Source organism: Myotis brandtii, unplaced genomic scaffold (assembly GCF_000412655.1).
Source record: "Myotis brandtii unplaced genomic scaffold, ASM41265v1 scaffold280, whole genome shotgun sequence".
Classification (NCBI taxonomy): domain Eukaryota; kingdom Metazoa; phylum Chordata; class Mammalia; order Chiroptera; family Vespertilionidae; genus Myotis; species Myotis brandtii.
The window spans coordinates 330,890-357,992 of NW_005360677.1; the positions used below are offsets into that span (position 1 = coordinate 330,890).

Here is a 27,103-nt window from a genome sequence, read left to right on the forward strand (position 1 = left end):
GGGCTGCAGGTCCGCCCGGCCCCGGCCCACCGTCTAGGCCGGGATTGGCTGCAGCTAACGGTCTGCCCGGGGGAGGGAGGGCAAGGCCTGTAGAAGGAAGTCATTGAGTGTAACCAGATTTGGAAGGTGTGTCTGCGCTGGGTGGGGGTGGGGAGACACTCAGCTTGGGAGCCCAGAGGCCAAGGTTGGATCCTGCGTGACCGGAGCTCGCCCCGCCCCTCGCAGCCCTGCACTCTTCCTGCTGCCGGGCCTGGGGGAGACCCGCACCCCCGTGGTGGCCCCTCAGAGTCCTGCTGGGATCTGCAGGAACGCGTCCCTGGGGCTTCCACTCCGGGGCCGGGAGCGGAGTCTCACTCGGGGCCAGGTGCCTGCCCTGCCAGGCTGCCCGCAGGCCGCTCCCGATCACTGAGTGTCTGTCTGCCCCCACTCCCCTCGGGGCATCTATAGGCCTCCTGAATTAGCAGCTGAGGTCAATCCGGGGCCCTTTGCCCTGTCCAGTCCCCTCTCTAGGCCTTACCTCCTCCTGCCCCAACACTGCCCCCTACCCCACCCGCCCTGGCCTGGAAATAGCCCTGCCTCCGTGACACAGCAGATGTCTCTGAGCTTTCCAGAAGGACAAGCCTGAGGACAGTGGGGGAGGGGCCCGTGTGTGTGAGAGGGGGGGGGGGGGGGGGTCAGGGAGGAGTCAGCCTGGGGCTGGCATCCCCCTGCACGCTGGGATTTGACAGACGAGCTGTCCCAGGTGGGGTCTCCAGGGAAGAGCCTGGAGCCTCACCACGACTTTATAGGAAACTGCAGTCCTCCTCTCCCCTCCCCTCCCCTCCCCTCCTCGCTGCAGGCCGCCGGCCCCGCTCCAGGCCTCATCCTTCCGGAGCGCACCTCTCCCCTCCCCCATGGCGGTGCCTGGCTCGGCCCCTCCGCTCCACGGTGAAGGGGCCGGCCTGGAGTAGAGGGGGAAGAAGCAAAAACTGGTTTGGGGGCGGGAGGGAAGCGCCTTGGTTCCCACTGAGAGGAAGGGAACGGTCCCGGTTCGGGCCAAGTGGCTCACTCGCGCTGATGAGATAAGCTGTCAGCAATTCAGCTGCTGGGCCTGAGGCTGCGGGTGGAGGGGAGGGGGCACAGGCGGCAGGGGCTGCCCAAACCTGAATGTAAAGAGGGTCCCCGCCAGGGGCCAGGGGCGGCATCCTGCTCCCTCTGTTCCCTCTGTTCCCTTTCTTGGTGGTGAGGAGCTGTCCTGGGGTTCTCCTGTGGGCATTGTCTCAAGACTGAGACTGACCAGCCTCTGGGCACCTGGGAAGAGGGTCAAAGAGACCCCCCACTTCCCTGTCTAGGAGTGGGGTGGGAGCTGAAAAGTCCACCTGCAGGAGGGGCTATTCAGCAAGGACTGAAAGATGTGTGCCCATCTCACCCACTCGCTCTCCCCCCTCCCCTGTCTCTGCCCCCCACCCCCCTCAGCCCCTCGGAACAAAGAGACCTATGAGGCAGCTCTGTCCTGCAGCTGTTCCCCAGTTGCTATTCCTTCTCCCTCAGCCAACAGCCAAGGGAGGGGCTGGAGGGGACAGCAGCTGTCCCGGCACCTCCCTCGACCGGCCCTCTCTCCTCCCCCTCCGTTTGGGGCCTGGGGTGGTTTCAGGGACTGGCTGTGGGGCCCCTCCTACCCCTTTGGGGGTATCCGTAGGCAGGCATAGAAGTGGCGGCTCCAGGGGGTGCAAGGGAGGAAGCCTGGCTTGAGCTGAGCTCCCCTCCTCTGCCTGGCCTCTGAGGAGGAGAGGGAAAGGAGGGTCATTTTTCCCAGCGTAGGGGTGTGCCCACCCCTCTCCTGCCCCAAGGCTCAGTGGACCACTTGCTGTCTGGCCCACTGCCAGTTGCTGGGGAGAAACCTCTTCCTGCAGCAAATATGAATGATCTTCCCCCAACATACCCCCACCCCCAACCCGCGCAGCCTCCAGGCCTCCCTCCCAGGGATCTGGCTCCAGTCTGCCAGAAGCACTTCTGTAAGCACCAACTTTGGAGGCTGTCGGGCCAGTGAGAGGCTGTGGGGCGCTGGGTGTCAAGACCGTGAAAATGCCATGGGCCTGTGTGTTGGAGAAGGGAGTGCACTGAAGCACCGGGAGGCCGGGAGTGAGTGTGTCATGGAATCTGAAAGCTGCCAGACCATTGTGCTGCAGTGGAGCCAGGGGGAGAAGGGGCGGGCTGGGTTGCTGCTGGGGAAGGAAGGATGAATCAGTGAAAGGGTGGGGGAGCCTAGGGGGCCAGAGCCCTTGCCAGAAGGACAGAGAGGCTGAGATTCTTCCACTGGGGGCAGGAGGGGGTGGGGTGGGGATGCTGGGATTCCCCAGGCCCTTGATCTCTTAATTAAAGCTGTCCCCCCCAAATCTAGAGAGGAGCAGGAAAACATATAAGGGGCACCTCCAGCCCCACTCCTTCCCACCTCTCAGGGCAACAGCAGTGTAAACAAGGCTGAGTCTCCTACCGCCTCCCAACGTCCTAGAAGCTGTGCTCAGGGAAGCGGATGGATTTCAGGCTGGGATCATCTTTTACAATGAAGCTGGTTTCCGAAGACCTATACTCCTCCCCCCCCTCCGCCCCCCTGCTCCTGGATATTTCTTCTGGCTGCTAAAGGGGAACTAGGCCTCCCAAATCTTGGGGAACCAGCTCTGATCCATCTTATTCCTCAAAGGAGGGGATGGGTGGACAGTGTCAACTTCTCAGACTTGCTTCCACATGGGGGACTTTTCCCCAGGGCTCTTGTGAAATCCTACTGGCCCCAGCATTTGGTAACATGATTTCAAGTCTTAACAGAGTATGCACTGTACCCTTTCCCTCCTCCCAGAACTTTGTTCCAAAAGCCTTTTGTGGTCGTCAGAGGACGATTTGGTTGGAACCAGATTGATCCTACTTTCCAACTTCAGTTTTTTCCATATTCATTCATTCATCCAGCATTTATTGAGACCCTATTATGTTCGGAGACGCTGAGTGTAGAGAGACAAAATACCGTGTCCAGAGTGAAAGAAGCCAGACAGAAAAAGAGTGCATACTGTACGATTCCATTGGTATAATACTCTAGGAAATGCAAAGGAGTCTGTAGTGACCAAGGGCAGACCAGTTGTTGCCTGGGAAGGGGGAACAAGGAAGGGCAGGAGGAGGGATCACAAAGGGGTACATGCAAAGGGGTCACAAAGGAAACTTCGTGGAGCTGTGTCTATTATAGTGATGGCTTTATGGGTATATACATATTGTCAAAGCTTATCCAGATGTACTCTCTCATATGTGCAATTTGTGGTATGTCAAGCATACCTCTAAAAACGGTCTAAAAAATGAAACAAAACAAAGCAGTGTCTGCCTTACAAAGACTTAGATGCCAGATCACTGCATGGATGTCTGCAGCCTGATATGAGACCCACTCAAGTGACAGAAGCGAGATTACCTGCTGTGGGGACACACTGGGCAGCAGCCTCATTTTGAAGGGAAAAGGGGAGGGGCAATAAAGGATAAAGGGGTGGCCTTCTGGGCGGAGCCTTGCAGGAGGGTGAGAATTTGGTAGGAGGCAGGGGAGGGAGGGCACAGTGGGGGCAGAGGGGTCTGGGCAGTGGAGGGTAAGCCCTCCTGAGCCAAACTTGTCCCCTCCGCTCTGCAGACAGCAAGGCCATCGTGGATGGGAACCTGAAGCTGATCCTGGGGCTGATCTGGACGCTGATCCTGCACTACTCCATCTCCATGCCCATGTGGGAAGATGAGGATGATGAAGATGCCCGAAAGCAGACACCCAAACAGCGTTTGCTCGGCTGGATCCAGAACAAGGTGCCCCAGCTGCCCATCACCAACTTCAACCGTGACTGGCAGGACGGCAAAGCTCTGGGCGCCCTGGTGGACAACTGTGCTCCTGGTGAGTGGGCCCCACGACACACATGGATCCTTTAGCCTGGAAGGAGAGCTGGGACGCGCTGGTGGTACTGAGGCCTGGGGTGGTCAGAATGCATGTCTCAGGGCTGGGGATCAGGACCACTGTGGGGCTTGCCCCCTTCTCTGGCTGAGAACCCGCTGGAGTCAGGCCTTTCCTGCTGGGTATGCCAGATTCTGCAGTGGCAGGAAAAGATTTAAACCCCTCATTTTATAGACAAGGACACTGAGGTCCAGAGAGGGCAAGTGACTTGTCCAGGATCACACAGCTTGTCTGTGGCAGAACTGATCCAGAGCCTAGAGCCCCGACTTCCTACTTGCCACATGGCACCATTTCTGCCGAGCTGAGAGAAAGGAAAAGTGTTGGGACTTGTAGCAAGAAGCCCAGGAGTTCATCCCAGAGAAGGCTCGTCTTTGTGAGATCCTGGGACAGCTTGGAGAAGGGGCCGAGGCTGGCGTGGCCCTGCCCAGTGGCAGGTGACCCAGCCCTGGCCTGGTCAGGTGGGGGCAGCCAAGGCCCATGAGAAGACTGAGGCACCACAGCTGGAGCCCTGACCCACGTGCAGCTCCCTTTCTGAGCTTCATCTCCTGAGAAGATAGGTCTTCTCCCCGAGGAAGCCGTGGTCCTTGGGGGAATCCTCCCCCAGCTTGGGGTCAGCCGGGGAGCAGGAGGTGGGAGACTGGGGCACCGGCAGCCTGGGAGGCATTCCCAGCTGCGAAACCATTGCCCACAGCTGGTGCGGCTGCCAGCAGTGAGCTCAACTGTTCCGGCCAGGCACGGATTCCAGCCTCTGAGTTGGCCCCTCCCCGCCAGTGAGCATCACCTCCCCTCCTCTAGGTCTAGCCTAGATCAGCACCCCCTAACCCCTGTACCCCTTCACAGGACTGGCAGGATGGCAAAGGGTGATCTGGGGCTGCCTTAGCATTCCTTTTGTTAGAAAAGCTGGGTTCTGGGTGAACATAGAGGAGAACTCATCCCCTCCCAGCAGGCTCTTCCATGCCTCAACTTCCCCAAGTGAGCAGTTAGGAAGGAGAGGGAGTTTTATGCCCTAAGGCTGATGTGAGAAGTGCTCGGAGACCTAGGACTTCAGGGCAGCTGTGAGGGGACCTTTTAGGGCCCGGGTCAGAGGTGTATGTGGGTCAGAGGCTGACCTCCTCTGTCCACCCCTGAGGCAGAATGAGGTGGAGGGGCCTGGGAGAGGTGCCCTTACAGGGGTTTGGTGTTCAGGGTCTGCACTGGAGCCTGGGCAGGCAGGAGGCTGGCTGGCAGGGCTGGTGCCAGGCTGCGTCAACCAGGATAGAAAGGCCTCATTGTTGGTGCTAGGAGAGACTGCCTGCCTCTAAACAGCGATGGGCATCCCAGCCGATGGGCCATAACGTGGGGGGTCAGCAGGAACCTGACTGGTGGGAGGGGGTGTGAATCTACAGCCCGTGAGGGTGTTGATGAGCACATGTTGTGCCTCTGGCTGACCACTCCCCCCTCATCATTGTCGCTCTCCACCATCTCTGCAGGCCTCTGTCCTGACTGGGCGGCCTGGGACCCCAACCAGCCTGTGGAGAACGCCCGGGAGGCCATGCAGCAGGCGGACGACTGGCTCGGGGTGCCCCAGGTACACTCGCAGTTTGGGTCTGGGGAGAGGAGAGGGACAGGAGGACCAAGGGTGCAGGTTGGGTGTGCAAGGATAGCTGGTCAGGATGTGGGTGAGAACCAGGTTGCCAGGTAAGGAGGGCACCCTGTAATCCGTTCCTTCCTGTGGCAGGTGATTGCCCCTGAGGAGATTGTGGACCCCAACGTGGATGAGCATTCTGTCATGACCTACCTGTCCCAGTTCCCCAAGGCCAAGCTCAAACCCGGCGCCCCCGTTCGCTCCAAGCAGCTGTACCCCAAGAAGGCCATCGCCTATGGGCCTGGTATGTGTTGAGCCCCCAGCAGCCCTCCCTGGTCAGCTGGGTGCCTGCTAGGGTGGCTCTCCCTAAGTAACCTGCCTCTGCCTTTCCCCCTCAGGCATCGAGCCCCAGGGCAATACGGTGCTGCAGCCCGCCCACTTCACGGTGCAGACGGTGGATGCCGGCCTGGGCGAGGTGCTGGTCTACATCGAGGATCCCGAGGGCCACACTGAGGAGGTATGGAGAGGCCACGGGGAGAAAGGGGTTAGTGTGACATTGGAACCAGAGTCCACAGGCCAGCAACAGGAATGGCCTGGAGGCGGCTGCCAGAGCCACCCGCCATGCTGGAGAGGGGAAGCTTCACTGTAGGGGCCCCCAGGCACTGTGGGGCCAGGAGGGGCTACAGCCACTGTGACTTCCAATCTGTTCCCTCCCCCATAGGCCAAGGTGGTTCCCAACAATGACAAGGACCGCACCTACACTGTCTCCTATGTGCCCAAGGTCGCTGGGTTGCACAAGGTATCTCCCTCCCCCCGCCCTCCCCTCGCTCCACATTCCATTCCTATCCTGGGCTCTGGCTGAGTGGACCCCCCTCTCAGCTCACAGCCCACCCCTGTCACCCCCTCTCAGATCTGCTCTCCCCTAGAAGCTAACCTTTGACCCCTGACCCCTAGGTGACCGTGCTCTTTGCTGGCCAGAATATTGAACGCAGCCCCTTTGAGGTGAATGTGGGCATGGCCTTGGGGGATGCCAATAAGGTGTCAGCCCGCGGCCCTGGCCTGGAGCCTGTGGGCAATGTAGCCAACAAACCCACCTACTTTGACATCTACACTGCGGGTAAGGGCCGGCCTCAGGGGTGTCAGGAGGGCCCCTGACTGTGGGTGTGGCTGAGGGACTGGGGCAGGGAGCCAGCCAGGAGGTGGATGGTCTCCGGGTGAGGGGGCCTCGAGCAGCTGGTGTGTTCAGGGTGGGGCTGACAGCCTTTGTCCGTGGCAGGGGCTGGCACTGGGGATGTTGCTGTGGTGATCGTGGACCCGCAGGGCCGGCGAGACACAGTGGAGGTGGCCCTGGAGGACAAGGGCGACAGCACGTTCCGCTGCACATACAGGCCTGTGATGGAGGGGCCTCACATGGTGCATGTGGCCTTCGCTGGTGCCCCCATCACCCGCAGTCCTTTCCCCGTCCATGTGGCAGAAGGTAAAGGCCCTTCACCTGCCCCCACAATCACCTCACTGAGGCCAGGACATAGAATTGTCACCAAATTCTCAGTCTGAGGATTTATGGGAAATGGAGCGCTAAATCCAGGGGTGGGTGGGAGCCGGCTGAAGGCTTCAGAAGGGGAGAAGGAGCAGCCAGGGGTGGGGCTCTGGCAAGATCGCACGCTGATCACCTCTCTAATTCCTATCCCCAGGAAGACCATAGGGAAAGATTACGGGGGAAGCAACAGGGCCACATGGTCGGGGCAAATATACACCAGGCCCTCAGGCGGTGACTCCCCCACTTGGTTCTCTTCCTGCCACTCAGAGCCCTTGCCCCTGCTCACCCTCTCCGTGCCCATCATCTACCAGGCCCTGAGAGTGACGCTGTGTTAGTACCCTAGCAGGGGCGGGGCCAGGCTGGCCCTAGCTGACTGGCTTTGCCTGTGCTGTGTGGCATGGCCCAGGTGATATGGAATCCCCCCCTTCGGTGGCATTCTGCACAGGCCCCAGGTTCCATGCTATTGCCTGTGTTCTGTGGCAGATCTAGTGTCTTTGCCACTTGCCTGATGATTTCTGTGATAGGAACTATCTTGTTGCAGGTTCCATGCCATTGTATGTGTTCCGTGGCGGGCTGAGATCACCATGCTTTAGCTTCTGTGTTCAGTAGCAAGGCCTGGTTCATTGCCATGGCAGTGTTCTGTGGCAGGCTTCACGTTACATGGAATGCATTATCTCTTGTTCCGTAGTGTTGCTGAGTGTTTTGTGGCATGACTTTGTTTCTAAAGCTGCTCTGATGGCTCTAGGCCAGTGGTCAGCAAACTCATTAGTCAACAGAGCCAAATATCAACAGTACAACGATTGAAATTTCTTTTGAGAGCCAAATTTTTTAAACTTAAACTATATAGGTAGGTACATTGTTATTAACTTAATTAGGGTACTCCTAAGGCTTAGGAAGAGCCACACTCAAGGGGCCAAAGAGCCTCATGTGGCTCGCGAGCCGCAGTTTGCCGACCACGGCTCTAGGTGGATGGCCTTGGAGTAGGTGAAGGGCCTTTCCTTCTCTCTCTTTGCCCCACTCTCTGCCCAGGCTCTGCCATGCCTTTGTCCCAAGCAGCGCTGACTGCGAGCCCAGCAGGAACAGTTTCTTATAATGGGCCTGTGGCTGCTCCTTGCCCAGCGTGGCTCCTAGCAGCCCCAATTGTGTTGGGGACACCAGGGAGCACTGGGGAAGGCTGCATGGGGCAATGGACTTGTGAGAGGGTCAGGAGGACTGTAAAGTGAGGGGTAGCGGTGCGGGGCTGAGTTTCTGTCCAGGACCCCTCAGCGCCCCAACCTCCCCACTCCTTCTCCCTAGCTTGTAACCCCAATGCCTGCCGTGCCTCCGGGCGGGGTCTGCAGCCCAAGGGCGTGCGTGTGAAAGAGGTGGCTGACTTCAAGGTGTTCACCAAGGGCGCTGGCAGTGGAGAGCTCAAAGTCACAGTCAAGGGGCCAAGTGAGTGCCGGGGCCCAGGGCTGGAGGTGTGGGGGCCACAGGGGTGGAGGTGGCGGGGTTGGGGGGGCAGGGAGGAATGTGGCCAGTGGCTCTTACTCCCTGAGAGCCTTGAGAGTCAGTACCACACCCCCCCCGGAGAGATTCAAAGAGACCCTGACCTGAGACACTGTGAGACCTCAAGCACCCGGTCTCCTCTCTGCCTCAGTTTCCCAGCCTGCCCCTGGGAATGGTCCTCTCCTCTGTAGATGCTGCTGTGGGCTGTGATGCACAGGGATGACATGTGGCTCCTGGCTGACATGCATCTTTGCCCATGTAGCAATGCCCTCAAGCTAGGCCTGGGTCCCAAGGGCTCCTCAAGGGGGTTGAGGAACTGGAACTCACACACCATTGATTCCCGCTTCCCTCCTGACCTCAGAGGGCACAGAGGAGCCCGTGAAGGTGCGGGAGGCTGGAGATGGTGTGTTCGAGTGCGAGTACTACCCTGTGGTGCCTGGGAAGTATGTGGTGACCATTACATGGGGCGGCTATGCCATCCCCCGCAGGTAAGCGCCATGCACCCCTGCCTTCCTGTCTGGGTCCTCACAGATGGAGGAGGGAGCCGGCTGCCTGGGGCTCTGAGGGAACAGAGGAGGGGTAGCTCTGCCAGATACTTCCCAGTATTGACACCGGCTCCCCCTTCACCCAGCCCCTTTGAGGTACAGGTGAGCCCAGAGGCAGGAACACAGAAGGTACGGGCCTGGGGTCCCGGTTTGGAAACTGGCCAAGTGGGCAAGTCAGCTGACTTTGTGGTGGAAGCCATTGGCACGGAGGTGGGGACATTGGGTAAGTGACTGTGGGGAACGCTGGGGAGTGTGGGGATGAGACAAGGAGATGGACGTGGGGACAACTGGTGAGGGGTTGCTGGGGGGATGACAGGGTGTCCAAGCTGCCTCTAGTGCCCTCTGACCCTCCCCACCTCGCACCCAGGCTTCTCCATTGAGGGACCCTCGCAGGCCAAAATCGAATGTGATGACAAGGGAGATGGCTCCTGTGACGTGCGGTACTGGCCCACGGAGCCTGGGGAGTACGCTGTGCATGTCATCTGTGATGACGAGGACATCCGAGACTCGCCCTTCATTGCCCACATCCAGCCAGCCCCCCCTGACTGCTTCCCAGACAAGGTTTGGTCCCATCTTCTGTACACCAGCCTGGGATGGGATGATCGGGGCCCCCCTCCACTCCCCAACGCAACCCCCTTCTCCTCCCCTGCTTAGGTGAAGGCCTTTGGACCCGGCCTAGAGCCCACTGGCTGCATCGTGGACAAGCCCGCAGAGTTCACCATCGATGCCCGCGCCGCCGGCAAGGGCGACCTGAAACTCTATGCCCAGGTGGGACATTGCCCATTCTCACTGCCCCTCACTGCTCCGGGCAGGGACCCTGGGAGGTTGGGGGCAGGTGAGAGGCAGGGGCCTCCAGGCATCATAAGACTGATTTGTACTGGTGCATTAGAACTATGAAAAATTTAAAATTTTGTGTTTTCTTACTGATAATCTTTAAAAACACACTTTATAAAAAACATATTTTTATACTAATAATTTGCAATTGAAAGGTGATTTAATAGAGCAAGACATTAGTTTCCCAAGTGCATTGACCCCTAGAAGTTAAGGAAACATATTCTTGGGTCCAGGAAGATGATTCTTCTTTAAAAGGTTCATTATTCGATTTTTGGAACATTGATTTAGCCCAGGCTCTCCCCTGCCAACACATTTCAGAGATGTAGGCTGGGAGACCAGGCCACACAGATGGCCAAAAGCCTGTCTCCTGGGTGCACTGTGGCCTCCAGAGCATGTGTTGCTAAGTCATGTGGCCTGAGGACTGGGCTGGGGAAGGAGCCTGTGAGTGTGTTAGCTGTGGGCAAGGAGGACCGACGGCCTGCAGCCAGCAGAGGGCGGCGGTGCTCTGAGGAAGCCTGAGCCCTCTCAACCTTGCTTGGTGATGCCCACAGGACGCAGACGGCTGCCCCATTGACATCAAGGTCATCCCCAATGGCGATGGCACCTTCCGCTGCTCCTATGTGCCCACCAAGCCCATTAAGCACACGATCATCGTTTCCTGGGGAGGCGTCAACGTGCCCAAGAGCCCCTTCCGGGTATGTCATCGTCCTGCCCTGCCCACTGCCAGGGGCCCCAGAGGGAGCGGAGCCCTGTGAAGATGTTTTCTGTCCCTGGGCCCTTGTCACTGCGCCCCCCCCCCCCTTCAAGTCCCCTTCAAAGACGCTAAGAGGCTGGGAAGGGTGGTGCTGGGGAAAGGGATGGGCCTTGAGGAAGGGCACTGTGCTGAGCTCTAACCCCTCCCTACAGGTAAATGTGGGAGAGGGCAGCCACCCCGAGCGGGTGAAGGTGTATGGCCCTGGCGTGGAGAAGACGGGTCTCAAGGCCAATGAGCCCACCTACTTCACTGTGGACTGCAGCGAGGCAGGGCAAGGTTCGCCCAGGCTGGGAATGGGAGTGGGGGTGGGGCCTGGGCAGGGTCTGGGCTGACAAGGCTAGTGCTCTGGCTGGAGCCCTATGGGACCTGTAATGTGGGGGAGATTGTTGAGTGCCCCTCTCATGGCCTGGTGCCTGCCTTCCCCCAGGCGACGTGAGCATTGGCATCAAGTGCGCCCCCGGCGTGGTGGGCCCCGCAGAGGCTGACATTGACTTTGACATCATCAAGAATGACAATGACACCTTCACAGTCAAGTACACACCCCCAGGAGCTGGCCAATACACTATCATGGTGCTCTTTGCCAACCAGGTACACTACCCTCAGTTTTTGGCAGTCATCCGCGGCCTGTACCCTGCCCCCAAGTCTAAGCGGGCAGCTTGAGATGCTGTCGTTGGGGACGGGGGGTGGGGGACAATTCCACAGCCACTGATTGAGCTTTACCTGTGTATGGGCAGTGTGCCTCGGAGGAGACACGGGGGCTGTTTCAGAGGCTGCTGTTGTCCACCCTGACCAAGCCTTTTCTTCATCCAGGAGATCCCTGCCAGCCCCTTCCACATCAAGGTGGATCCGTCCCATGATGCCAGCAAGGTCAAGGCAGAGGGCCCTGGGCTGAACCGCACAGGTGGGTGCCTGGGCAGGGACTGGGTCCAGCTGGCTGGGGTTGGGGTTGGGTGTCCTCCAGGCCCTCACCACCGTCTTGGGGTGGGCTCTCCAGGTGTGGAAGTTGGGAAGCCCACTCACTTCACGGTGCTGACCAAGGGAGCGGGCAAGGCCAAGCTGGACGTGCACTTCGCGGGGGCTGCCAAGGGTGAGGCTGTGCGGGACTTTGAAATCATTGACAACCACGACTACTCCTACACCGTCAAGTACACGGCCATCCAGCAGGTATGCCCCACCCTCTCCCATGCCCTGCCCCTCCTGGCTGATGAGGACCTGGGTTCCTTTCCTCTAAACCAGCGGTTCTCAACCTGTGGGTCTCGACCCCTTTGGGGTCGAATGATCCTTTCACAGGGGTCGCCTAAGACCATCGGAAAACATATATAATTACATATTGTTTTTGTGATTAATCACTATGCTTTAATTATGTTCAATTTGTAACAATGAAAATACATCCTGCATGTCAGATATTTACATGACAATTCATAACAGTAGCAAAATTACAGTTATGAAGTAGCAACGAAAATAATTATCATGTCAGATTACATGACAATTCATAACAGTAGCAAAATTACAGTTATGAAGTAGCAACGAAAATAATTATATGGTTGGGGGTCACCACAACATGAGTAACTGTATTAAAGGGTCGCAGCATTAGGAAGGTTGAGAACCACTGCTCTAAACTAATAGGGCCGGTTCTGGATCTTGGCCCCTTTCCTGCCTCCCATCCTTTGTCGCTATGGATCTCCGCGCCTCGAGTCCACATCTGCCAAGGGCATGTTGCCAGGCTATGTCTAAGCCACCCAGTTCTGACCCCCTGTTGTACCCAACAGGGCAACATGGCAGTGACAGTGACCTATGGAGGGGACCCTGTCCCCAAGAGCCCCTTTGTGGTGAATGTGGCGCCCCCACTGGACCTAAGCAAAGTCAAGGTTCAAGGCCTTAACAGCAGTAAGTGGGGCAAGAGATGCCCTGGGAGTGAGGGGTGTTGGGAGGATGGGCTGGAGTTTCTGCTCACGGTGACCCTTGCCCTCTATGCAGAGGTGGCTGTTGGGCAAGAACAGGCATTCTCCGTGAACACACGAGGGGCTGGCGGTCAGGGCCAGCTGGATGTAAAGATGACCTCACCCTCCCGACGACCCATCCCCTGCAAGCTGGAGCCCGGGGGTGGAGCGGAAGCCCAGGCTGTACGCTACATGCCCCCCGAGGAGGGGCCCTACAAGGTGGACATCACCTATGACGGTCACCCGGTGCCTGGCAGCCCCTTTGCTGTGGAGGGTGTCTTGCCCCCTGACCCCTCCAAGGTAAGGAGATAAAGGCTGATTGGAACTGGGAGTTGGGAGCTTGTAGGGAAGACAGGTGAGTCATAGGGGCAGAAGCTGGAGGGGCTTATGTCCTGGAGTGGGCACAGGCAAGGACCCAAGTCAAGGTGACCTGCCTTCGAGAGAGCTTATTATTAAGAGCCTGGCCTTGGGTCAGACCTGGGCTTGAGTCCCAGATCCAGTAACTGGGACAAACGATTTCATCTCTCTGCCTGTTTCCTTGCCTGGAAGTCTTATAAGGACTCAGTCTGTAGTGGCTGCTACAGTTGAAGGTGGGTGGGAGCTGTGGATGGTAGGCACGGGAGAGCCAGGTGTAGGGAACCCACATACTTGCTCCTCTCCCTAGGTTTGTGCTTATGGCCCTGGTCTCAAGGGCGGGCTGGTGGGCACCCCAGCACCATTCTCCATCGACACCAAGGGGGCTGGCACAGGTGGCCTGGGGCTGACCGTGGAGGGCCCTTGCGAAGCCAAGATTGAGTGCCAGGACAATGGTGATGGCTCCTGTGCTGTCAGCTACCTGCCCACAGAGCCGGGCGAGTATACCATCAACATCCTGTTTGCCGAAGCCCACATCCCTGGTTCGCCCTTCAAGGCCACCATCCAGCCGGTGTTTGACCCGAGCAAGGTGCGGGCCAGTGGGCCCGGCCTGGAGCGCGGCAAGGCTGGCGAGGCGGCCACCTTCACTGTGGACTGCTCCGAGGCGGGCGAGGCTGAGCTGACCATCGAGATCCTGTCGGACGCTGGCGTCAAGGCCGAGGTGCTGATCCACAACAATGCCGATGGCACCTACCACATCACCTACAGCCCCGCCTTCCCCGGCACCTACACCATCACCATCAAGTACGGCGGGCACCCGGTCCCCAAATTCCCCACCCGTGTCCACGTGCAGCCCGCTGTTGACACCAGTGGAATCAAGGTCTCGGGGCCTGGAGTGGAGCCGCATGGTGAGTGAGACAGAGGAGCCAGGAGCTGGTTAAGTCACTAGTCAGAGAGCCGGGGAGTCGGGGAAGCAGGGCTGAGGGCTGTAGGGGCCGATGTGGGCTGAAGAGAGGGCTTTGGGTCAACCGGAGTCCTTAGGGCTCAGACACCCCAGAGAAGGAGCCCAGGGCAAGGGCAGGGCAGGGAGCTTTGCCTCTGCTCTTGTGACAAATTGCCTCTGCCTGTGGGCATTTTAATCCGGGGAAGGATCCTCAACTTTCATCAGCTGACGGGGACCCTGATCTGAGAAAGCTAAGCACCCTCCTCTAGAGGGCACAAAAGGATGCTTTGGGGCAGAGATGACCAGAGTCAGGAGATAGCTCAGTGAATGTGTTACCACCTGCTGGGTGCTAACCCTCGGGCTAGGTGTGAGGGGCAGGGTGCAGAGGGATGTAAGACTGAGATCTGTTCTCGAGGGGCCCACAGCCTGGGGGCTGACTGATGTGAACAGAATGTCACTGTGTGGGGACAGGAGTGAAGGCAGGGGCTATGGGAGACAAGGCCTGGCGCTCACAGGGACAGAGGCCGGCTGGGAAGGAGCAGCCTCGGAGTTGAGGAGGGGTAGGGGTTAGCTGCTCTGTGAAGGCTGCCCCCAACTCACACTGAGCTCTTCTCTCCTGGGACCAGGTGTCCTGCGTGAGGTGACCACTGAGTTCACTGTGGACGCAAGATCCCTAACAGCTACGGGTGGGAACCACGTGACGGCTCGAGTGCTCAATCCCTCGGGTGCTAAGACGGACACTTATGTGACAGACAACGGGGATGGCACCTACCGGGTGCAGTACACAGCCTACGAAGAGGGTGAGGGGCCAGGCTGAGCGGGCTGGTGGGGAGCTGACCCAGCGTTCTCTGGGCGGTGGGGTGTGGGGCTGCACACCCTGACCCACTCCGTGTGGCCGCTTCCAGGTGTGCACTTGGTGGAGGTGCTGTACGATGAGGTAGCTGTGCCCAAGAGCCCCTTCCGAGTGGGCGTGACCGAGGGCTGTGACCCAACCCGAGTCCGGGCTTTTGGACCAGGCTTGGAGGGTGGCTTGGTCAACAAAGCCAATCACTTCACTGTGGAAACCAGGTATCCTCCTCATTTCCTAACTGTGGCCCTGATGCTGTGGCTGCCCTGACCCCAGCCACTTGTCCGCCCCCTTTGTCCTCTGTGGGTGCCTCAGCACCCCCAACCCCCCATCAAGGGTGACCCAGGAACAAACCTCCCCCAGCGTCCAGGTCAGCGGGGCCCCGTGGCCTGCTCTCCTGCCCCCCGCCCCCACCCATCCTGCTCCTCCATCCCCACTCGCTGGTTCCAGTGGTGCTGATGGGGGTGTCGTCTCGCAGGGGAGCCGGCACTGGTGGCCTAGGCCTAGCCATCGAGGGCCCCTCAGAAGCCAAGATGTCCTGCAAGGACAACAAGGATGGTAGCTGCACAGTGGAGTACATCCCCTTCACGCCCGGAGACTACGACGTCAACATCACCTTCGGGGGACGGCCCATCCCAGGTGAGCAGCGAGGGCGGCGATGCTCGTGGAGGGAGAGGGATGCCCGCGCCCTGGGTGGGAAATGGAAGGAAGTCGTGTGCAGATTCACCCCTAGAGCAGGATGGCCGGGAGCCCAGCTCACTCGGGCTGGGCAGGCACGGGCGCTGGGGCATTACCCAGAGGCAGGGCGGCGGGTGCTGTTGGTGAAACCACCCCTTCAGTTCATTCCCAGGCGCCACTGGCATCCTGGCCCTGTGCCTGGAGCACCAGGCTTCGTGGGTTCGGTCACTCAGACACAGTCCGGGCCACCCTCACTGGCTTAGTGAGGACAGCCTTGTGCCCTCTCCCTCTGTCTGTCTGTGAGGCCAAGAACCCCTGCTCACCTGTGGGCCGAGCTGCTCGAGTGGGTCATGGCTTCAGTTACTGCAGAGCTTGGGTCTGCTGAAACTGGACACATTTTCCCCCTTATCTGATTTCACAGTAAAAAACGGAATGTCTTTTTAAACATTCCATTTTCAACATTTTACTCATTTAGGAGGGTCTTCTTTCAGCCTGTGGCCCAAGTGAGTGAGGTTTGTCCATCCTCAGTCTGCAGTCCAGTTTATTTATCCTGGTTTACATTGTCTTAGCAAGTTCCGAAGTGTCGAAGCTTTGGCACACGTGGCTCTGGCCTCCCCGGGCGTTTCAAAGGCCGGGAAACATCCAACCCCCCCTCCCCCCGCCCCCTCGCCGGTTCTTCAGTGTAAGAGGCCCTCCCAGCGGGTGGGCAGGGCTGATGGCCTTCTCCTTTTACAGGAAGCCCATTCCGGGTGCCGGTGAAGGATGTGGTAGACCCTGGGAAGGTGAAGTGCTCGGGCCCAGGGCTGGGGGCTGGTGTCAGGGCCCGGGTACCCCAGACCTTCACGGTGGACTGCAGCCAAGCTGGCCGAGCCCCCCTGCAGGTGGCCGTGCTGGGCCCCACAGGTACGGAATGTCTAGGGCAGGGTGGAGGGAGGTGGGGACTGGGTGCCAGAGGCTCTGCTGACCCTGCTTCCCTTGCCCAGGTGTGGCTGAGCCGGTGGAGGTGCGTGACAATGGAGATGGTACCCACACCGTCCACTACACCCCTGCCACCGATGGGCCGTACACAGTAGCCGTCAAGTATGCTGACCAGGAGGTTCCACGCAGGTAGGACCAATCTCCGGCTCCCATGCTGCGCTGAGCTCTGGGTAGCTCCTGCCAAGGCCACACCTGCAGGCCACCACTGGCCCTGGGAGTGTCCCTTCCACTTGTCCCAGCTCCATCCCGCTCTTCCTCAGGGCTCCCTCCCTGTCTTCCCCACCCTGGGGGCAGCACAGCCTCAGGGGCCTCTCCTTGGGCTCTTTCCCAGCATGCAGCCCTAAATGAGCACCTCGGGGAAAGGCGGGAGGCAGGAGAGGGCAGCCTGTGTGCCTTCCCCTTTAAACAAACCACAGCATCTTCCCCGGATGGAGAAGTGCTCAGGCTCTGTCAAGGGCACCCCCGCAGTGACCCTCCCACAAGACTCAGGATGCACTCTGGCTCCTGGGAACGGGCCCGTCCCCCCTGCCTCAAGAAGTCATCCCTCCTGCTCATGTCTGTGGGGAGGACTCCTGCCCCCTGCCCCCCAGCCAACTATGCATCTCTTCTGCCCCTCAAGCCCCTTCAAGATCAAGGTGCTCCCAGCCCACGATGCCAGCAAGGTGAGGGCCAGCGGCCCTGGCCTCAACGCCTCCGGCATCCCTGCCAGCCTGCCCGTGGAGTTCACCATCGATGCCCGGGACGCTGGGGAGGGCTTGCTCACTGTCCAGATTCTGGTGAGTGCACGCCTTGCCCACCTCCCAGGTCAGGCTCCGGCACAGGCGGGCCTTAACCTCTGCTTCTCCCCAGGACCCTGAGGGTAAGCCCAAGAAGGCCAACATCCGAGACAACGGAGATGGCACGTACACCGTGTCCTACCTGCCAGACATGAGCGGCCGGTACACCATCACCATCAAGTACGGTGGCGACGAGATCCCCTACTCGCCCTTCCGCATCCATGCCCTCCCCACCGGGGATGCCAGCAAGTGCCTCGTCACAGGTGGGCAGGCACCTGCTTCCTCTGCCTCTGCTCCCCATACAGCACCCCTCACAGCTCTTCCAGGTCTCTGGCCCAGTCCCCTGGGGACTGTTGGTCCAAGAACCCGCCCCTTCCACACCCTTGCCCCCACCCACCCCTCCTGAGTGCTGCACGGCCTCACACTCTTCTCTCTTTCCAGTGTCCATCGGAGGCCATGGCCTGGGTGAGTGCTCTGTCTCTTCTCCTGTCGTGGGCTGAGGTGGTAGGGGCAGCTGGGAATGGAGGGGGGCTGGGCACATGCCCCACGGACCCCTGACAGGGCTCTTCTGTGTGGCAGGTGCCTGCCTGGGTCCCCGCATTCAGATTGGGGAGGAGACGGTCATCACAGTGGACGCCAAGGCAGCAGGCAAGGGGAAGGTGACCTGCACGGTGTCCACGCCGGATGGGGCGGAGCTCGACGTGGATGTGGTTGAGAACCACGACGGTACCTTCGATATCTACTACACGGCCCCTGAGCCGGGCAAATACGTCATCACCATCCGCTTCGGAGGCGAGCACATCCCCAACAGCCCCTTCCACGTGCTGGTAAGGCCCCTGCTGCAGCAGGGCCCGGGGGCTGGGCGGCGGCTGGGCCCTCGAGCAATAGCAAGGAATCGCAGAACCTGTCCCCACGTCTGAGGGATTCTGAGCCCGGAGTGCTCCAGAGTCAAGCCTTTGGTGTCCCTGTAGCCCCCCAACCCGGGAGTTGAACACAGCCCTCCCTGCGGCCCCTCTGGCTTCGGTCAGTTCTCTCTGGAGGAACTTGCCATGTTCCTCTCTGACCCTTGGGCGCACTGTCCCCATCCATCTCCCCACGGTGGCCCTACAGGATGATGAAGCCCTCCAGAGGGTAAAGCACCCTACATATCCATCCTGACCCATGGGCAGCCCAGGATGGCAGGTCCCAGGGTCATTCTCTGAGTCAGCTCCTGGTCACTCAAGCTGGTAGGCTGGCCCGCCACATCCTGAGCTCTCTGTCCCTTGCCTCCCAGGCGTGTGACCCTATGCCCCATGTGGAGGAGCCCTCCGACGTGCTGCAGCTGCACCAGCCTAGCGCCTACCCCACACGCTGGGTACTGCTGCCTCCCACTCCTCTGCCTTCATTTCTCCCTTCTATTCCTCAGTAGCAAGGGCTGGGCATGGTTTGGGGCCACTTGGGGAGCAGGTGGGGTTCAGGCTGGGCAGAGGGTTCCCTGAGCTGGGCACGGCACCTCTTCTCTTGCAGCTGATGCACCTCTCCTGCCACTCTGGTTTCACCATTAACCATCTTGTTCTTGCCTCACTTTCTCTGACGTCAGTCATGGCTCAGGCCAAACTCCCTAGGCCTCCCCAGCCAATGACTGCTCCCTCTCACCTGCCATAGGCCACAGAGGAGCCAGTGGTGCCCGTGGAGCCAATGGAGTCCATGCTGAGGCCCTTCAACCTGGTCATCCCCTTCACCGTGCAGAAAGGGGAGCTCACAGGTACTGTCCTGGGGTCTGGAGGCACGACGGCTCAGGGGGTGGACACCTTTGTCCAGAAGGGGTCCTCAAACTTTTTAAACAGGGGGCCAGTTCACTGTCCCTCAGACCGTTGGAGGGCCGGACTATAGTTTAAAAAAAAAACTAGTTGGCTGCTAAGCAACAGGCAGCGGCGGCAAAAACACCCAGCGGGCCGGATAAATGTTTTCGGCGGGCCGCATGTGGCCCGCGGGCCGTAGTTTGAGGACCCCTGGTCCAGACCCAGACCCTTGTCTTAAGAGATGAAAACTGGGGCCCAGAGGGGGGGAGTGAGCTCCCAAGGTCATGTAGCAAGTTGGGCAGAGCTGAAACTCAAACTGAAGGCATCTGCCTCCCAGTTCAGGGTCCATCCTGCTGCCCCAGGCTGGTGCCTAACCTCTAGGGTAGAAGCACAGCCACACAGGAACAGGGACAGCAGGGGGTGGTGGTCGGAGAAGCTGAGGTCCCCTACATAACTGGGTCTGCTTGGCAGGGGAGGTGCGGATGCCCTCTGGGAAGACTGCCCGGCCCAACATCACCGACAACAAGGACGGTACCATCACGGTGAGATACGCACCCACAGAGAAAGGCCTGCACCAGATGGGGATCAAGTATGACGGCAACCACATCCCCGGTGAGTCAGGCTGGGCCGGGCTGGACTGAGAGCACACAGTAACGTCATTCTTGCATGCCTTCTTTCAACAAACATTTATTAAGTACCTACTGTGTGCAGATACCCTGGGAGGCCCTGGGGAGGCTGGTAGCCTGTTGGGAGGCAGACTTGCACTAGTGGCAAAGATGCTCAGTAGGGAGGCTCCTGGCTGGTGCTGGGGCCTGAGGTGGGCTCAGGCAGCCACTAACCCAGCTACTAACCCAGCCCCTTCTCTGTCCATCCCAGGGAGCCCCCTGCAGTTCTACGTGGATGCCATCAATAGCCGCCATGTCAGTGCCTATGGGCCTGGCCTAAGCCACGGCATGGTCAACAAGCCGGCCACCTTCACCATTGTCACCAAAGATGCTGGGGAAGGTGAGGGGAGCTGCGGGCAGGGGGCTGGGTGGGAGCCAGCCAGGTGCAGGGGTGAGGGCAGGATCTCTGATCTCAGCCCTTCCTTCGCCTACAGGGGGTCTGTCCCTGGCCGTGGAGGGCCCATCCAAGGCAGAGATCACCTGCAAGGACAACAAGGACGGCACCTGCACCGTGTCCTACCTCCCCACAGCACCAGGAGACTACAGCATCATTGTGCGCTTCGACGACAAGCACATCCCAGGGAGCCCCTTCACAGCCAAGATCACAGGTGGGGGACGTGTGGGCAGACGCCTGACACACACCAGACACACAACAGACATGCAAGCTCAGCATGTTCAAGTCACTGGGGCTTGAGGGTAGCGCCCTACAAGGTGGAAGGGGTCATTTTTGGACAAATGCAAGGAATTCTATTCTCTATAGCAAGTAAGAAACAGCCAACCACTCCCGTGCTTTAAAACACATCTTCACATTTAGTCTTTGAAGTAATTCTTTTGAGGTTAGGGTATTGATAATCCCTTTTGATAGATGAGGAAACCAGGAAGCCCAGAGAGGTAAGCAACTTGATCAGAGCCACATAGAGAGTAAAGGGTTTGTGTTGTCTGGTCCGGTGTAGGAAACCACGTGACTCAGGATAAAAATACACAAATTAGGGATTTAACCCATTCAGGGCTGTTGGGGTGCAGGCCCTGTCCATACTCTTTGTCTGCTAATGTCTAAATGAAGACTGAGCTCATCCAGGCCTTGGGCGTCTCCGCATGTGAGGAATCCCCAGTCTGTTGAGTCAGTGGGATGTGCTAGGAGGTCTCCTGAGCCCCACGAAGGCAGGGCCTGCCTGGAGTCACAACTGCCTGACACCCCAACTCCACCACCAGGCGATGACTCCATGAGGACGTCACAGCTGAACGTGGGCACCTCCACGGACGTGTCGCTGAAGATCACCGAGAGTGACCTGAGCCAGCTGACTGCCAGCATCCGTGCCCCCTCAGGCAACGAGGAGCCCTGCCTGCTGAAGCGCCTGCCCAACCGGCACATTGGTGAGTGTGTGGCCATGGAAGGGGCTTCGGGAGGAAGAAGCCCTGAGTGGGGCCAGGCCCAGGGCTCCATGTCTGACCCCCACCTCTCCACAGGCATCTCCTTCACCCCCAAGGAGGTTGGGGAGCACGTGGTGAGCGTGCGCAAGAGTGGCAAGCACGTCACCAACAGCCCCTTCAAGATCCTGGTGGGGCCGTCTGAGATCGGGGACGCTAGCAAGGTGCGGGTCTGGGGCAAGGGCCTCTCCGAGGGACACACCTTCCAGGTGGCGGAGTTCATCGTGGACACGCGTAATGCAGGTGCTTGCCCTAGAGACCCCTCCAGTGAGGACTTGTCCTCCTTTCCTGCCCAGCGCCCCCTTGGCCACACCCTCCTCCCTGAACTTCCTGGCCCGGTCGCTGTTGGGATTCATGTTCTGGGACTTAATTAGGGGGAAGTGAATGTCCTCATGTCAGTTCTCTCATGTTTGAGAGAAAGCTCAGCTGTCAGGAGTCTGTCTCCCCCTTGCTTACTGGAACCCAAGCGGCCTCTCTTAGGGAATTTTCCAGACTCTCTGGGTCAGTGCCTGGCTCCCCCTCCCCCACTGCACCATCTTTCCTTAGTGGTGACTACACACCTTGGGCGCCCATTCCAGATGGAGCCTGCGGTTTGGAGAGGGGATAGCAGAGTAGCAGAGCGTGGCAGGGACTGAGGGAGACACGTCTCATTTCCCACCAGGTTATGGGGGCCTGGGGCTGAGTATTGAAGGCCCTAGCAAGGTGGACATCAACTGTGAAGACATGGAGGACGGCACATGCAAAGTCACCTACTGCCCCACGGAACCCGGCACCTACATCATCAACATCAAGTTTGCAGACAAGCATGTGCCTGGTAAGGCTCTGGGTTGCGGCTGGGTGGTGTGAGGCCAGGAGGCCCATGGCAGGCGGTCTGAGCTGCCTGACCATCTCTCCCCCTACAGGAAGCCCCTTCACGGTGAAGGTCACCGGTGAGGGTCGCATGAAGGAAAGCATCACCCGGCGCAGGCAGGCGCCTTCCATCGCCAGCATCGGCAGCACCTGTGACCTCAACCTCAAGATCCCAGGTGAAGTGTGAGCCCAGAGGAGCCTGGGCAGGGCAGGGCGGGGCAGGGCAGAGTGGTGGGGAGGGCCTTTGGGCCTAGAGCCTGCTCCGAGGGCTCTTTGTCCGGCTTGCTCATTTTCACACACACCCCTGGATGTCCCACAGGGAACTGGTTCCAGATGGTGTCTGCCCAGGAGCGCCTGACACGCACCTTCACACGCAGCAGCCACACGTACACCCGCACAGAGCGCACGGAAATCAGCAAGACGCGGGGTGGGGAGACCAAGCGTGAGGTGCGGGTGGAGGAGTCCACCCAAGTCGGTGGAGACCCCTTCCCTGCCGTCTTCGGGGACTTCCTGGGCCGGGAGCGCCTGGGCTCCTTTGGCAGCATCACCAGGCAGCAGGAGGGTGAGCAGGCCTGGGAGGCCGGGCCTTTTGTCCCTGGGGACCAGAGGGGTGTGGCCGGCCAGCCAGGGCTGGTCTGAGTGGAGGAGGGGGTCTTACTGAGGAGGCGGGCAGATCCAGGGCCAGGAGCAGCCCGTGTCGCTCTGACCATCCCCGCCCTCTGCAGGTGAGGCCAGCTCTCAGGACATGACGGCACAGGTGACCAGCCCTTCTGGGAAGATAGAAGCCGCAGAGATCGTCGAGGGGGAGAACAGCGCGTACAGCGTGCGCTTCGTGCCCCAGGAGATGGGGCCCCACACAGTCACCGTCAAGTACCGCGGCCAGCACGTGCCCGGCAGCCCCTTTCAGTTCACTGTGGGGCCACTGGGTGAAGGTGGTGCCCATAAGGTGCGAGCCGGAGGCACTGGGCTGGAGCGAGGAGTGGCCAGCGTGCCAGGTGAGGGGCAGGTGGCCAGGAGGGGAGACGGGGGTAGGGCAGCCAGCAGGATGGGTGATGGTGCTAACGGGCCACTCCTGCCCTGCTTCCATCTCCAGCGGAGTTCAGCATCTGGACCCGAGAAGCAGGCGCCGGGGGCCTGTCCATTGCGGTGGAAGGTCCCAGCAAGGCTGAGATTGCATTTGAGGACCGCAAAGATGGCTCCTGCGGCGTCTCCTATGTTGTCCAAGAACCAGGTGGGTGCCCACAATGGTTGGGGGCTGGGCCTGCCTGACCTCTCAGACTGAGCTTCTGCTCACTGATCAGGCAGATGGTTGGAGCTACAGAACTGACTCTTCCCCTGCACCCCTGGCTCTCCATGGCCCCCCCCGCACTTCACCTCCCTCCACCCCACACCCCTGGGAATGCGTGTCTGTCTCCAGAGCTGAGCCCTGACCCAAAAGCCTGTCCTGGGATGAGGTTGGGGTGGCTCCTCCCCTGTTGCCGATTCTGGGGCCTGTGCTGATGAGCTTCCCCTCCCCAGGTGACTATGAGGTCTCCATCAAGTTCAACGATGAGCACATCCCAGACAGCCCCTTTGTGGTGCCCGTGGCCTCCCTGTCGGATGACGCTCGACGCCTCACTGTCACCAGCCTCCAGGTGTGTGTCCGGGGGTAGGGCCCCTCTGCCACCTGAGAGATGGGCAGGAGTCAAGTGTGGGAGGCCCACATCCCTGAGAGATGGGCAGCATAGCACTGGCCTGGATGAGCCAGTCAGACAGGCATTCCCTCTCTCCCAGTCTGTACAGCAGGGGGTTCCAGGCCCTCTTCTAGTTGCCGCTTCAGGAGCCCCTGTGCCTCTCCTCATGGCTCCCTCTAGAACTGGACTCCATGTCCCACCCCATGGCTCATCTTCACCTTCCGATTGGCCCACCTCCTCCGGGGAGGGACCTCAGGCTAGTCCAGCTCACTCTGTTTCATCATCTGAGCTACTGAGTGCTCGCAGTCCACACAGCACTGGCTTCTGTGCCATCAGGCCCGCTTTAGAGGTCTGGGTCTTACCCCGTCAGCCAGGACAGGGCACATCACCTCTCATCCTCCACTGTGCCCAGCACAGCCAGGTGGCCCCAGCTCCTAGCAGGTGGATCTGAGGACACAGATGCCCCTGCCTCCCATCTCAGCCTTGTTGAGAGCCTCCCTGAGCTGGGCCAGCAGCAGGGGCCTGGCTGGGATGGGAGGTGGGAACCTCTGGACCAGGGCATAGTGAGAGCAGTGCCAGGCTGCGGAGGAGCACGCCAGGCCCTCCCAGGAGTCTGAGCATCCTCTGTGGTCTCTGCAGGAGACGGGGCTCAAGGTGAACCAGCCAGCGTCCTTTGCGGTGCAGCTGAATGGTGCTCGGGGCGTGATCGATGCCAAGGTGCACACGCCCTCGGGGGCGGTGGAGGAGTGCTACGTCTCTGAGCTCGACAGCGGTGAGCTGACCCTGCCCTTGCCACTCCTGCCAGGCCAGGACCTTCTGGGAAGAAGGGAAGAACAAATGCTCACCCACTAACCCTCTGCCCCACAGACAAGCACACCATCCGCTTCATCCCCCACGAGAATGGTGTCCACTCCATTGATGTCAAGTTCAACGGTGCACACATCCCTGGCAGTCCCTTCAAGATCCGTGTTGGGGAGCAGAGCCAGGCAGGGGACCCAGGCTTGGTGTCAGCCTATGGGCCTGGGCTCGAAGGAGGCACCACAGGTGAGTCCCTGGGGCTGGGGCGGAAGGGTGAATATTGGGGTGCTCAGCCTCTAGTTCCATATTGTCCTGCCCTGACACAGGGGCAGTGCTAATGAGGCCTGTTCTGGGGAGCTTGGGGTGGGGCCCGTCCCAGCTCTGGGCCCCAAGGCCTCCCTGCTTACAGCCTTGCTACCCCCGGCCCCCAGGTGTTTCATCAGAGTTCATCGTCAACACTATGAATGCGGGCTCGGGTGCTTTGTCTGTCACCATTGACGGCCCCTCCAAGGTGCAGCTGGACTGTCGGGAGTGTCCTGAGGGTCACGTGGTCACTTACACTCCCATGGCCCCTGGCAACTACCTCATTGCCATCAAATACGGTGGTCCCCAGCACATTGTGGGCAGCCCCTTCAAGGCCAAAGTCACAGGTGAGTGCTCTGGGTAGGGTAGGGTAGGGTAGGGGAGGTCCCTCCAGCCCAAACTGCAGCCCAGCCCACCCTGGATGGCCCCAATGGCCATTCACATCAGGGTCATAGTCTGCCCCAAACACCACGATAAGGTTACCAGGAAGAGGGGCCTGGCTTTACACAGCACACCATTCTCCATATTCTCCATGTGGAGTCCTATAGAATCATTGTTAAAAATCAAATCCTTCCTCTTTATTGTTGCCCATCACTGGTTTAATCTCTTCCCTAGGTGGCTCCCCACACAATAACTTTCTTCCCTCCTGGCTTCAAAAAACTTAAGAGCCCAGCTAGCGTGGCTCAGTGGTTGTGTGCCGACCTATAACCAGGAGGTCATGGTTCGATTCGATTCCTGGTCAGGGCACATGTCTGGGTTGCAGACTAGATCCCCAGTAGGAGGCGTGCAGGAGGCAGCCGATCAGTGATTCTCTCTCATCATTGATGTTTTTGTCTCTCTGTGAAATCAATAAAAACATATATTAAAAAATAAAAATAAATAGAGCTCAGCAAATATTTAGCAAGCTCTCCTTTTGGAAGCTACGTGTTCCTTTTTAGAGCAAGACTCTTACCCTGTGACTTGAGTCCCCAGACAAAGCCTAGAAGGGCAAGGCACGGAGCCACCAGAGGCCCAGACCTCGGGGTACACCTGCCACGGCAACCATAGCCCAGCTCCCCTGTAATGGATTGTTGCTCCTAGGGTGCTACAGCTGAGGAAAGGAGTGTGGCCCATGACCCTGAGTCCCACGGGTGGTCAGTGCCGGCCGCGGGCCTGCTGCCTGGAGAAGAGCAGGCCTCTGAGCTCTCACGGCTATCCCGCTCTGCCCTCAGGTCCCCGGCTCTCTGGAGGCCACAGCCTTCACGAAACATCCACGGTTCTGGTGGAAACGGTGACCAAGTCGTCCTCCAGCCGGGGCTCCAGCTACAGCTCCATCCCCAAGTTCTCCTCGGATGCCAGCAAGGTGGTGACACGGGGCCCCGGGCTGTCCCAGGCCTTTGTGGGCCAGAAGAACTCCTTCACCGTGGACTGCAGCAAAGCAGGCATGCTGGGGGGAAATGGGGGTCTCCCAGCGTGGGCGACGGGACAGGAGTGGGGGAGCGGGGCTGCTGTGGACAAGGGTCCCTGGTGTGAACCCACCCTTCCTGCCTCCCTCTCCAGGCACCAACATGATGATGGTGGGCGTGCATGGGCCCAAGACCCCCTGTGAGGAGGTATACGTGAAGCACATGGGCAACCGGGTATACAACGTCACCTACACCGTCAAGGAGAAAGGGGACTACATCCTCATCGTCAAATGGGGCGATGAAAGTGTGCCCGGAAGCCCCTTCAAAGTCAATGTGCCCTGAATCACAGACGTGCCTCCCCCAGCCTCAGCCCTCACCTCTGGCCAGACACACACTCACACACACACACACAAATGGGTCACACCCAGATGCACATGTGCACAATCAGACACCACAAACACCTGCCTTGAGGTGTGAAATGAATGGCACTGCCTCTCCAGCCCGCTGAGCCCCCAGGGGTTGGAGGCCTTGTCTGTCTCAGGACAGTATCCCTCCCCTTGAATGTGACATGAGGGCGGACTGGGGGTTCAGAGAAGCCCTGAGTTTTCTGGTGGGTCTGAGGCCAGTGGGGGAGTACATGTTTGGGGGTGTCTGCATGTGTGAGAGAGGGCACCCTCAAACCTCACTGCTGGCCAGGCCTCCTTGCACTGAGGAGTGCTTCTGGCCCCTCTGGTGGCTACAACCCCAGAGTGTGAAGGACTTGGAAAAGAAGCACAATCGTTGGAGAAAAAGGACCCAGAGCCAGCGGCAGCGTTGGCACATGGCCTGGCTTAGGGCGATGTATATCCCAGCCAGGCTTCCTGGGGGACAATTTCTCTCTCTCTCTCTTTTTTTATGGTTGCACAGCTCTGCCCCATGGGGGGCCTTTTTTACACACTGCGAGGCCCAGCTTTCTGGGGGACTTTTGCACATGTCATGTGGCTCAGCTGGGAGCCGCTTAGGTGGAAAACTCCAAATAAAGTGCGGCCTATCGCAGAGTC

The 27,103-nt window shown here is 59.4% G+C and overlaps 1 protein-coding gene across 2 annotated transcripts in view; it reads left to right on the forward strand.

Annotated features, from left to right (window-relative positions):
• FLNC (filamin C, gamma) overlaps positions 1–27,103 on the forward strand; it is a 27,840-nt gene extending 737 nt beyond the window's left edge. The window contains exons 2-48 of one of the 2 annotated variants that reach the window (XM_005868929.2): positions 3,638–3,886; positions 5,413–5,510; positions 5,661–5,811; positions 5,906–6,024; positions 6,229–6,306; positions 6,462–6,624; positions 6,784–6,984; positions 8,341–8,478; positions 8,894–9,020; positions 9,164–9,300; positions 9,445–9,638; positions 9,732–9,845; positions 10,463–10,606; positions 10,818–10,941; positions 11,093–11,253; positions 11,476–11,566; positions 11,660–11,829; positions 12,435–12,552; positions 12,643–12,905; positions 13,270–13,867; positions 14,529–14,702; positions 14,808–14,970; positions 15,228–15,388; positions 16,163–16,330; positions 16,411–16,534; positions 17,025–17,181; positions 17,255–17,444; positions 17,623–17,646; positions 17,761–18,008; positions 18,455–18,535; positions 18,826–18,925; positions 19,434–19,574; positions 19,839–19,967; positions 20,062–20,235; positions 20,840–21,001; positions 21,095–21,298; positions 21,717–21,869; positions 21,958–22,080; positions 22,224–22,466; positions 22,630–22,899; positions 22,998–23,135; positions 23,423–23,538; positions 24,217–24,349; positions 24,445–24,621; positions 24,807–25,025; positions 25,890–26,099; positions 26,218–27,103. In XM_005868929.2, coding sequence (XP_005868991.1) covers positions 3,638–3,886; positions 5,413–5,510; positions 5,661–5,811; positions 5,906–6,024; positions 6,229–6,306; positions 6,462–6,624; positions 6,784–6,984; positions 8,341–8,478; positions 8,894–9,020; positions 9,164–9,300; positions 9,445–9,638; positions 9,732–9,845; positions 10,463–10,606; positions 10,818–10,941; positions 11,093–11,253; positions 11,476–11,566; positions 11,660–11,829; positions 12,435–12,552; positions 12,643–12,905; positions 13,270–13,867; positions 14,529–14,702; positions 14,808–14,970; positions 15,228–15,388; positions 16,163–16,330; positions 16,411–16,534; positions 17,025–17,181; positions 17,255–17,444; positions 17,623–17,646; positions 17,761–18,008; positions 18,455–18,535; positions 18,826–18,925; positions 19,434–19,574; positions 19,839–19,967; positions 20,062–20,235; positions 20,840–21,001; positions 21,095–21,298; positions 21,717–21,869; positions 21,958–22,080; positions 22,224–22,466; positions 22,630–22,899; positions 22,998–23,135; positions 23,423–23,538; positions 24,217–24,349; positions 24,445–24,621; positions 24,807–25,025; positions 25,890–26,099; positions 26,218–26,405 — 7,808 coding nt within the window. In that variant the 3' untranslated portion in view covers positions 26,406–27,103. The remainder of the gene's footprint in view (positions 1–3,637; positions 3,887–5,412; positions 5,511–5,660; positions 5,812–5,905; positions 6,025–6,228; positions 6,307–6,461; positions 6,625–6,783; positions 6,985–8,340; positions 8,479–8,893; positions 9,021–9,163; positions 9,301–9,444; positions 9,639–9,731; positions 9,846–10,462; positions 10,607–10,817; positions 10,942–11,092; positions 11,254–11,475; positions 11,567–11,659; positions 11,830–12,434; positions 12,553–12,642; positions 12,906–13,269; positions 13,868–14,528; positions 14,703–14,807; positions 14,971–15,227; positions 15,389–16,162; positions 16,331–16,410; positions 16,535–17,024; positions 17,182–17,254; positions 17,445–17,622; positions 17,647–17,760; positions 18,009–18,454; positions 18,536–18,825; positions 18,926–19,433; positions 19,575–19,838; positions 19,968–20,061; positions 20,236–20,839; positions 21,002–21,094; positions 21,299–21,716; positions 21,870–21,957; positions 22,081–22,223; positions 22,467–22,629; positions 22,900–22,997; positions 23,136–23,422; positions 23,539–24,216; positions 24,350–24,444; positions 24,622–24,806; positions 25,026–25,889; positions 26,100–26,217) is intronic. The other variant, XM_005868930.2, reaches the window with a different exon arrangement.